General features: G+C 45.1%; 1 protein-coding gene across 1 annotated transcript in view; it reads right to left on the bottom strand.

Moving 5' to 3' along the window:
- chpf2 (chondroitin polymerizing factor 2) overlaps window positions 1–11,375 on the bottom strand; it is a 27,540-nt gene extending 16,165 nt beyond the window's left edge. The window contains exons 1-2 of the mRNA XM_043687573.1: window positions 9,733–11,375; window positions 5,268–5,829 (exon numbers count right to left, since the gene is read on the bottom strand). Of these exons, the coding sequence (XP_043543508.1) occupies window positions 5,268–5,829; window positions 9,733–10,010 (840 nt within the window). The 5' untranslated portion in view covers window positions 10,011–11,375. The remainder of the gene's footprint in view (window positions 1–5,267; window positions 5,830–9,732) is intronic.
- Window positions 11,376–11,747: the final 372 nt, after the last annotated feature.

Genomic DNA, 11,747 nt, shown 5'->3' with positions numbered 1-11,747 from the left:
CCACCCCTCACTGACAGGGTGAGGATCTCTCAGCACTGCCCACCCCTCACTGACTGGGTGAGGATCCCTCAGCACTGCCCACCCCTCACTGACTGGGTGAGGATCCCTCAGCACTGCCCACCCCTCAGTGACAGGGTGAGGGTCCCTCAGCACTGCACGCCCCTCACTGACAGGGTGGGGATGCCTCGAAATATCTACCCACAACACTGCAGTGGAGCACTAGACTAGATTATTTTGCCACAAAGTCTCGCCCACACACAGAGCTCACGGTCTTCTGGTGTCCTTGCAAAATAGTCATGGAACAGTTTGAAATAGTACAAGTACATGTAGTTATTTTGTTTACTGTTCTGAGATATCAGTAGCATTCCTGTGAAAATGTCCAGTTATTTCCAAGTCTTCCAGGTACTGCTTGAATGAAAAATTCTAGAAGACTACAGATCACTGAACTGTGATGCATTGAGGGGTCATTCAGCCAATCATGTCTGTATTGGCATTTTGCAACAGACCACCCGATTAATCCCAGAGCTCTTGCACTTTCTCGGTCTCTCCTGTACTTTTCTTTTTAAACGTAGTCCTGTCACAACAAACACGTGTACATAAACTGGAAATTAAATGAGTTTTCCAAATTGGTGTCAGAAAGAGGATAGCAACTGACACGCTCACCCTAGTTTACACAAGCAAGTGGCTCTGGCAACTGTTCTGTAGAGCACAGGTCAATCATCTCAGAGTGCAGTTGTCAGTGGCATGCAATGTGTGCTCAGCAATCAGTAACAGCCCACCAGAGTGAATGAAGTACTGAAGCCTCACTCATGAGATTGCCACAAGCAACAGCAGACTGCTTTGTTAAACGATTAGGCACAACAAAATTCCAAACAATTTTGTGTTTCAAATTGAAGGTCACTCGTTTTCAAAAACTAAACAGCTCTCAGTAATTAAAGAAACAAGCAAAATCTTTCATAGTTGGAAATGGTACATCTACTCTCAACCGATTCCACCATGAGCTTTCTTCAAGAACAGCACAAGCTCTCTTGCCTCAGCCTCTCCCTCATTTATGCAGTCCAGACAGATCAAGCACAGAAACCTCCTGGAGCAGCTTCACAAAGATTTAAAAACCACTGAAAAATTTCAATAAGCTGGAGAAATCCCCATGAAAGCAGAATGGCAGTCTCAACATCAAGAGAGATCTCAGTTCTCCAGCGCATTGTAACCACCTCAGAAAAACTCAAACGGTTTCATAGTCAATGAAATACTTCTGGCATACAGTCACTTGTAACAGAAATGCAGCAATCACTTGTGCACAGTATGATCCCAAAAACAGCTGCAACGAATGTCCAAACAGTTTGAGTCATGCTTGTTGTTGATAAATAATTATTGGAGACTGAAAGTAAAGATAAAAGCCCACAGGATCCAAGGAAGTATGGCAAAGTGAATCCACAAATGACCGGAAGACGGGACGTAGTGGGTAAAGGTTGAGGGGTACTTTTTCAATGGCAAGGCTGTATCCAGTGGGATCCCACTGGGTCGGTGTTGGAGTCCTTGCTGTTTGCAGTTTATGTAAATGATTTAGACTTGAATATAGAAAGTTTGATCAATAAGTTTGCACAAAATACAAAAATTGATGAGGTGAAAAATAGTAATGAGGAAAGCCTTAGACTACAAGAGGATATCAATGGGCAGGTCAGATGGGCAATCCACGGTGAATGAAGTTCATTCTGAGATGATGCAATTGGGCAGGACAAACAAGGCAAAGGAACACATGATGGGAAGCACCAAGGATCAGAGGACCAGGGTGGGCATGTCCACCAGTACCTTAAGGTATCAGGACAGGTGATAAAGTGGTTAAGGCGGCATATGGGATACTTGCTTTTATTAGCTGAGACACAGTGTAAGAGCAGGGAGGTTATGCTGGCAATGTAAAAAACATTGGTTAGGACACAGCTGGAGTATTGTGTGCAGCTCTAGATTTCACATTATGGGAGGAATATGACAACGCTGCAGAGGGTGCAGTGGAGATTTACCAGGATGTTGCCTGGGCTGTAGAAATTCAATTATGAGGAGAGATTGAACAGATGAGCTGCCACAGGAAGTGGGGGAGGCTAGTACAATTGCAACATTTAGAAAACATCTGGATGGGTATATGAATAGAAGGGATATGGTCCAGGTGCGGGCAGGTGGGACTAGATTGGGTTGGGATACCTGATCAGTATGAGCGAGTCGGACCGAAGGGTCTGTTTCCGTGCTGTGCATCTCTATGACTCTGAGATTGGCATTGTTTTCCTTTGAGCAGAGGACATTGAGGGAAGGCATATTGAGATGTATAAATAATGAGGGGCACAGATAGGGAAGCAAGAAGAAATATTTCTCCTTGATGGAAAGGCCAGTAACATAGATTTAAGGCAAAGGGCAAAAGATTCAGAGGGGACATCAGGAAAAACCCTTTCACCCAGAGGTTGGTGAGAATCTGGAACAAACTGCCTGCAAGGGTGGTAGAGACAGAACATTTAAGAAATAGTTAGATGTATGCCTTGGCATCGCAATTGCACAAGGTTGTGAGCCAAGTGATAGAAAATGGAGTTATAATAGTAAGATGTTTGTTACTGGCCAGCACAGACTCAATTGGTCAAAGGGTCATTTTCTGTGCTGTAGATTTTTATGATTCTATGGCCAGGAAAATGATGCAGTCGAAACTTTTTTCCCCACTGGAAGGGAATTGGATCCCTTTATTAATTCACCTGAAAGATAGCCTGTCTGCCACTGTGGTTCTCCGAACAGATCCTCTGACATACAGCTCTATTTCAGAACTGACACTCCAAGCAGACCTCCGACAATTTGGCCATCCCTCAGCACAACCCCACCAAAAGTGAAGTGATCCCTCAGCACTAACCCTCCAACAATGCAGATGTCCTCCTGCACTGACTGTCTGAAGACATCCTCTGACAGTATTGCGCTTCTCCAGTACTGACAGTATGGTACTCCCCCAGCACAAAACCTTTGAAAATGGGTAGCTCCCTCAGTAACTAACCCTCCGACAGTGCTGCTGCCCCTCTTCATTGACACCCCTTATGTAGCTGACCCTTAAATGCCTTTTGAAATAACTTAGTGGCAATTAATGGACAATAAATTATTGGCAATAATACATCACCACCTCCCCTGATTCCCACTATGGAAAAGTCTGTGCCATTGAGAGAACAGGAAAGCAGCCAGGTCTCTCAGAATTGAGGGAACTGTCACTACACACTGGAGAATGGAGGCTGCTTCTTTCAGAAGGTCATTGCCACTGGATCTCTTTCACCATCACTCACTCATTTCTTACCTCCATTCCTTCAGTGTTCCCCTACTGCAATGTTCCCTCAACCATAATCCGTAAGTCAGGATTGCGTTGGAATAACCTCCACTTGCAGCTCCAAACAACACTCAAGAAGCCCAATACCATCCAAGATTGGTAACCCTGTTGCCACTTGCAACATTCATTAAGACTGGGGTTAATTCCCAATAAGCACTCTGCATTTAAAAAACATCCTCTACATTCAAAGAAGGATGCTCAGTGGTTTACAAGGACAGACCCTGGCCGATGTAAAAATTATCATCTGCTACTCGTTATGTTCACAGCATGAGACAGGAACTAAGGAAACATTCAAATTAGTGCCTTCTGTTAAAACCACTAGTTGGTAATGAACTTTCAGTGACTTGCTTGTTTCTTGCCTAGACTTATTGCCTTCTCAATGTTCTCCTTTCCCAAAGGCACAGGGCACTTGCTGTGGCTTCAATAAGCTGACCCGGCATTCTGCCAACTCAGACAAGTGGTCACTTCACCTTAGCACCAGGAATGGACGCAGCTCCAGAGGCCATCATTCCACCCCAGCCCCACATTCACTCAAAATCTGTACTAATGGGGACTGGGGTCACTCGGTAAAGGTTAGGGAAATAAAATGGCCCTGAGAAACAAAGTAATTGGAACATCCTCTTCGACTGTTGCATCCAAGATCAAACAATCTGGTACAGTTTGGGAATAAAACGTGGAACTCTCCTGGTGAACCACCATCAACATCAGACAATGCAGTGATCCCCTGACAGGGGAAGATCGAAGCACTGACCTGCCTCATTCCCAGCTAAGGGAGGAAAGACAACTGATGGAGCTACAGACAACGAAGACCCAAGTTCAACACGGATTCCAACTGCAGACAAGCTGGAGCACAGAATCAAGCTTTACAAGACCAGTGCAGTAGCTGGGATGACAGTTGCACAGCTGGGAGGTATAATCATTTGGTTAGAACAAGAACCAATATGCCCTCTCATGTCACAGGTTAAAAACAACTATTCTGCCAATCATATCTGCTCTCCATAGTGCAGGTTGGTTCTGCTGTTCAATTCCTGTAGTCCTTCCGTTTATCTCTCCAAGGTCCCCATCCAATTTCTTTATGAAATCAGTGGGTCTTCTCTACTTGCAACTTTGGGGGCAGTGAGTTACGGTTCCAATGTTCTGCTCACATTTTGACAAAATTCACCACAACAGCAGAAACAATCTGCAACACTTCAACAAAAAAAAAAATCAATTTGCCCCATCCCAATTTTAATAAATTCCCCAATTTGTTATTCATTCACAGAATCTGGGCACCATTGGCTATTTATTGCCCATCCTAATTGCCGTGGGTATGGAATTACATGTAGGCAGACCAAGTAGGGGTAGTAGTGACCTTGTCTAAAGGACATTATGAACCAGATGGGTTTTCCGACAATTGAAAAAAAATTTGATGGTCATCATTAATTTCTGAATTTTAGATTTTCTATTGAATTCAAGTTGGCAGCATTTGAACCTGGGTCACCAGAACATTAGTTGAGAGTGTAGTGCTGGAAAAGCACAGCGGGTCTCGGGATTAATAGTTCAGAGATTCTCGGCTGTCATCTGCATATAATTTTTCAAGATTTGAACCTCCACCAAAAGGTAAAGAATTCTTCCTTAGGCTAAACTTTGTTAAAATCCATCCACTACATTGAGATACATTTTTTAAACAGACTGATAAATGTGGGAAAACACTAATTCTTGCCACCTTTAGTAGCAGGGGTAATTACTGAGCTAGTATCTCCTGCTTTGTGGGAGGGTGTTCCATATTTCTCCCTATATTGCTCACGTACTTAACTGTACCTATGCTATTGTCTCAACTACTCACTACAGTGGAGAATTTCACAGTCTCATCACTATGTGGGTAAAGACGATGCTGCCACTATCTTCCAAATATGACAGGAGGAGAAAGTGACTGGCCACTGACCTTGTGTTTATCAATGCAGCTGATACCAATGTAATCGATGATGCAGCGACCGAGCCACTCATCAGGCCGAACACTCAGGATATCATTGCGACAGCTGTCCAAGTACTGCTGCAGCTTGACAAGAATACTCCGCGACATCACATAACCATAACCGCCGTGACAGTAGCGGGAGTCCGGGTCACCCCCGATGAACTCCTCTGCCCGACCCAGGTACAGGTCTTTGATGCTTAGATGAGAAACAAGTGACTTGATACGTTCAGCTTGGGTGTAAGTGTTGTCCTGCACCAGGTAGAACCAATCAAACTCATTGCCAAAATGCTCGTAAATGTACTGGATGGTCCGGTACATCAACCAGACTGGCCGGTCATCTCCATGGGAGATTATCTGCATCCCATGTGGGATCTTGGTATTGCGAAAGCCAGTAAAATAAATCAGTCTGTTGAAGTGGTGACCTATGGTTCGATTAACAGAGATAGCCAACGTGTTCAGGGTAGCCTTAGACGTTAGGACACCAACAAAGAGTCGATCTCGAATTCCCAGCTCCGTATGAATGTAACGTGTCCTGAGTGAAAAGAAATAGACAACTTTAACCACCAATGCCTGTACCTCTCTTTGATAGTGTAACACCTGCCCTTCTCCTCTGGAGCACACCAGTTAGAAGCAGGAGTGAGACAGTCAACCCCTTGTATCTGCACCACTATTCAATCTGACTGCGGCTGGTCTGATTTTCCACCTTCTTGCCTATCCCAATAACCTTTCATCCCCTTGTTTGTCAAGAATCTATCTCTGCCTTAAAAATATTCAAGTACTCTGCTTCTGCTTCCTTTTGAGGAATGTAGGTGAACTCGAAAAATCCACACTGCTTTTTGAAAACAGGCAGGGGAAATTGTCCCTAGCGTCCTAGCAAACTTCATCTCTCAATCAGTATCACTAAAGCAAACTGGTTAACGCTATGAGTAAAAGTGTTTGATTCATTGATATTTGTAGAATTGTTCTATGTGTACATTGGCTGTAGCATTACAACAGAATTAACAACAGTACTGACATTTCAACAGCACTTCCTTAACCAGGATGAAACAAGTTGAAAACGTAATTTTAAAAAATCCTTGGTTTTACAAAAGCAATGAAGTTATCACAAACCACAGTTCAGCTTCAGCTAAAGCACTGAAGGACGATGTCAGGGCTTTACAGAGGGTGTAGATGGGATTGACTAAAACGCTACTGGAAGAGGTATTTCAGTTATATGGAATGAGTGATAGACAGATAAATGCTGGGCTTGCCAAGATGCCCCCAACCCATAAAAGAACTTTAAAAAGTTGCAATTGTTCTCCCTCATACAGAGAAGATCTTACAGAGGTATTCAACACCTTGAGGGATCTTGAGAGAGTAAGTAAGGAGAAACTGTTATTGCCGGGGCAGTGATGTCGTAACGTTCATTCAGATTGGCAATGAGAAACAGGATGTCCTAACACATCGAGTTGCAGTGCATTTCAGATCATTGTCTGAAAGCATAGTGGGAGGAGCTGCAGTAACATTCAGGAGACAATCATACAAATACTCAGCAGAAAGGCTGTAAACAAATGGACTTACCTGAATAGCATTCAAAGAGCCAGCACAGGCACAATAGGCTGAATGGCCCAAGGCTTTCAAATTCTGGACTTGTAAATGACACCAAAGAAATATACTTCCTTCTTTTACTGTCTGTACTCTAGTATTTTAGCCCATTGATATTCTTACAAAATGCCTAGCCTTTATCATTTGGCAGCAATTTCTGAGCAAGGTCCCAGCCCTGAAGCTGACCACATCAGTGTCCATCTCAGCATTTCCTAACCAGCATGCACTTCAATCAGGAATGGCACCTTCCTATGTCTCCCTCACCCAGAACTGTTAATGCAGATTCTGAAAAGATGCTGGAGAAACTCAGCAGGTCTAGCAGCATCTGTGGAGACAGAAACAGAGTGAATATTTCAACTCTGATACATTCTGCTTTAGAATAGTTCTGATGCTGCTCAGCAGGCTTGAATAAACAACTACAGCCAAGAGCACACCAGTAGGAGGGGTAGCAGTCAACCTACACACAGCAAGCTCCACCAACAATAATGTGATACCAATCAGATGAAGCATTTTGAGTGTTGGTAGCAGGAAAATCAGTGGCCAGCGAAAATTCCTTTGCTCTTCTTCACAATAACCTCTTCTTTGCAATATCATTTACACCAATGAGGGGACAGGCAGAAACTTAATTTAATAACTGATCTAAAAGGTGGGTCATACAGTAATAGAGATGTACAGCACGGAAACAGACACTTTGGTCCAACTCGTCCATCACACTACAGGACTGGACAAAGCTTGACCCTAAAATCTTGAGTTACAGGAGCAGGAAGGACAGAGGGTTGTAGTTGATGGAACATGTTCATCTTGGTGTCCAGTTACAAGCGGCGTACCGCAAGGGTCGGTGTTGGGTCCACTGCTGTTCGTCCTTTTTATAAATGACCTGGATGAGGGCGTAGAAGGGTGGGTTAGTAAATTTGTGGACAACACTAAGGCTGGGGAGTTGTGGATAGTGACGAAGGATGTAGTAGGTTGCAGAGAGACATAGATAGGATGTAGAGCTGGGCTGAGAGGTGGCAAATGGAGTTCAATGTGGACAAGTGTGAGGTGATACACTTTGGACGGAGTAATCGGAATGTAAAGTACTGGGCTAATGATAAGATTCTTGGGAGTGCAGATCAGCAGAGCGATCTCGGCGTCCATGTACACAGATCCCTGAAAACTGTCACCCAGATTGACAGGGTTGTTAAGGCGGCATACAGTGTTTTAGCTTTTATTAATAGAGGGATTGAGTTCCGGAACCAGCAGGTTATGCTGCAGGTGTACAAAGCTCTGGTACGGCCACATTTGGAGTATTGTGTACAGTTGTGGTCACCGCATTATAAGAAGGATGTGCAAGCTTTGGAAAGGGTGCAGAGGAGATTTATTAGGATGTTGCCTGGTATAGAGGGAAGGTCTTATGAGGAAAGGCTGAGGGCCTTGAGGCTGTTCTCGTTCGAGAGAAGAAGGTTGAGAGGTGACTTAATAGAGACATACAAGATAATCAGAGGATTAGATAGGGTGGACAGGGAGACCCTTTTTCCAAGTATGGGGACGGCAAACACGAGGGGACACAACTTTAAAGTGAGGGGAGATAGGTATAAGATAGATGTCAGAGATAGGTTCTTTACTCAGAGAGTAGTATGGAATGCTTTGCCTGCAACGGTAGTAGATTCGCCAAGTTTAAGTGCATTTAAGTCATCATTGGACAGGCATATGCAGAGCACTTTAGGGAACATCTCCGAGACACCCACACCAATCAATCACACCGCCCCGTGGCCCAACATTTCAACTCCCCCTCCCACTCTGCCGAGGACATGGAGGTCCTGGGCCCCCTTCACCGCCGTTCCCTTCCTGATGAAGGGCTTTTGCCCGAAACGTCGATTTCGAAGCTCCTTGGATGCTGCCTGAACTGCTGTGCTCTTCCAGCACCACTAATCCAGAATCTGGTTTCCAGAATCTGCAGTCATTGTTTTTACCTGGGTTTCAGATTAGTATGACAGGGCAGTGCAACATCGAGGGCCAAAGGGCCTGTACTGCGCTGTAATGTTCAATGTTCTATGTTAAGTGAGCCATGGCTGATAATAATTCTTGCAGAATGACTGCTGTCTTTAATGACTGACGAATTGATTAATACTCTGCCTCTCAATTGCTCCTTAATGAATCACGGACATGCTTTTTTAAAAAATTCCTCCATGGAACGTATGTCACTAGCTGGGCTAGCATTTATTGCCCATACCTTATTGCACTTGAACTGAATGGCTTGCTAGGCTATTTCAGAGGACGGTTAAGAGTCAACCACATTGCTGTGGGTCTGGAATCACATGTCAGCTGGAGGAGGTAAGGACAGGAGATTGTCTCCCCAAAGGGCACTAATGAGCTAAAATGTTAACAATAGTTAAGTGGTCATCAATACATTAGCTTTTTATTCCAGACTTCTACTGAATGCAATTCTTATCACTGCTGCAGTGGAATTTGAGTCTCGTGGAATTCCAGTGGTACTGGAAAAGCACAGCAGGTCAGGCAGCATCGACATTTCGGGCAAAAGCCCTTTATGAGCAGTGGGATTTGAACCTATGTCTCCCAGAACATTAGAGTTTCTGGAGGAACATCAGGCAAGGACAGAATCAGATATAACTATGATGTCGTCTGTAGGTTGAATAGTTTCCCACCACTCTCAATTTAAAATTTACACGTGGGCATTTGGGCTGGCTGTTACAGCACTGGTCAGAACTTTTGCAGCAAGAGGATAACAAACGGAATAATTAATACGAAAAAAAACTCTTGTCTTTGCAGAACAAAATCAAATACTCCAAATGTGAGTGCATTTGCTTTTAAACATTGTTTACATGTATTTCTTTTCATCCTAAATTCTTACCTGAGCACTTTCTTGTGAGGCTTGTTGGGATCTTTGTAATAAGGGACAATTCTGGGTTCATACTCTTTGTTGTCACTGAACTCTCCGTTTTCCAATCTGGGCTCCAGGTGACTGGTATCATGGGGCAGCCCCCTGCTGTCCCCAGCATCCATACATGATTCATGCCCATCTCCCTGACTCCAGGAGACTCGCAGCAAACTCAGGCTGCAGCCCAAGGAGAGTCCCAGGATGAGTGGCAGAGCAGGCCGGAAGAAGAGAAGCAGAGAAGTGAAGCGCATTGTTTGGAATGGGCTGGAAAACCAGCAAAGAATGAGAGTGAGACACACACAAAATAAAGACCTCACACGGGTACTCTTAGGGAAATAATTTAAAAATGGACTTGTTTCATCTCAGCTGTAAACAGGTATAAAACAGACACAAACACTTGGAGTAGTAAGTCTAAGCCATGAGCACTGACTATCTCTGAAGTTAGCTTCTAAACAAAATCCCTAATCACAACAAAGTATATCAAAGCAACATCTAAAGGACATGAAGTCAGCCTCACAGGCAGATTCAATTCAAATCAAAACCTGATCGATAAGTCAGTAATACTGATCACATCATATTTAGCAACACATAAACTGACATCTCACATTAGTAAACTGAATTCAAACTATCTGCTGTAAACTTAATCAGAATTTGTAATAAATAATGGCAGTGAAGGACCAAAATAACTTCAATTTTTCACAAATCCTACACCCTGATTCCAGGTGGCTTTGGTCACAGTTGTCACAAACTTGTTAAAACACTACTGCTGTCATGTTTCACGTTTTCCACATCTTTTAAAGTGACGCAGAGATAAACATTTCCCACACTTTCCCAATTTCCACTGTTCTTGGAGTGGGCAAGGAGAATAATTCTTCTAAATGTGTTTGGCCCAGTGAATGGACAAATTAAAACAGGTTTTCAGATCTCCAGCATCCGCAGCTCGTTATTTTACACTATGGAAAGATTCAACCAGGTATTCAACACAGTGAAGTGTGCTGCTCTTGAGAAAAAAGGTTTCTGAGAGCTCTCTGATGATTTTAGATTCTGGTTTCCATTGCTGCATCCAATGTCTGCACTGACCACTGGTTTACTGTTAGATGACAGGGAAATTCGGGCAACCTGGCAGGCAGCATTAATATCATCCTCAATCCATATTCCCTTAGATGACAAGAAAGCAAATCACAATCCAGTCCTGGGGATTTGGCGAGTAAACTCTCCTTAGTTTAAACGCTTGCAAGGTGTTCCTCCCACTTAAGGAACAGAATTTCTCAGTCAGAGAGATGCCGGAATCAGGGATGTGAAGTGAAGAATCTGAACCAGAGTTTAAATCTTCTTTAAGGCGGAGTGTTGTGACTGAGAGCTGTCAGAGTATATTACAGACGGCCTGATGACAGCAGGGTTTGATCAGAATCTTCAAATGGACCAGTGCACAGTTTCACTGCAGTCACCTCGTGCCCGGATTCGAGAGGCTTGCCCAGGACCAGCTCGACAGTCCCATCTCTGCGGGCCTTCCTGCTTCACCCCGCCTTTCCAGAGCGGCCCCCCCAGTAAATGGGGCTGGGGCTGGGGGCTGGGGGCTGGGGGCTGGGCCTGGGCCTGGGCCTGGGGCTGGGCTTGGGGCGTGAGGGTGAGGGTGAGGGCGGCTCCACTACCCCCTTGGCCGGCTGCTCTGCGGTCCGGGGGAGGGGGGGGGGGGACAGGCCTCTGCTGCTCTCCCGCTGTCTGCCAGGGGTGGCCTCGGCGGGCCTCAGGAGCAGAGGCGCCTTCTCCCTGCCCACAGCCTCGGCCTGTCCGACACTTCCCTCCGGAGTCGAGGAGGGGGAAGGGGGGGCGGGGGGGGATTCGACCGCGCGTGCGCCGAAACGGTGCCCTCAACCTCGCTGCGCGTGCGCGTCAACGGTCCCGGCTCTCGACCCCGCCGGAATCGGGGAAGGGGGTGTTGGACTGCGCGTGCGCCGAATCGGTGACCTCAGGCTCCCTGCGCGCGC

This window comes from Chiloscyllium plagiosum, chromosome 4, assembly GCF_004010195.1.
Source record: "Chiloscyllium plagiosum isolate BGI_BamShark_2017 chromosome 4, ASM401019v2, whole genome shotgun sequence".
Lineage (NCBI taxonomy): Eukaryota > Metazoa > Chordata > Chondrichthyes > Orectolobiformes > Hemiscylliidae > Chiloscyllium > Chiloscyllium plagiosum.
The sequence above is the reverse complement of the archived record's forward strand: the minus strand, read 5'-3'. Positions and strand labels throughout refer to the sequence as shown.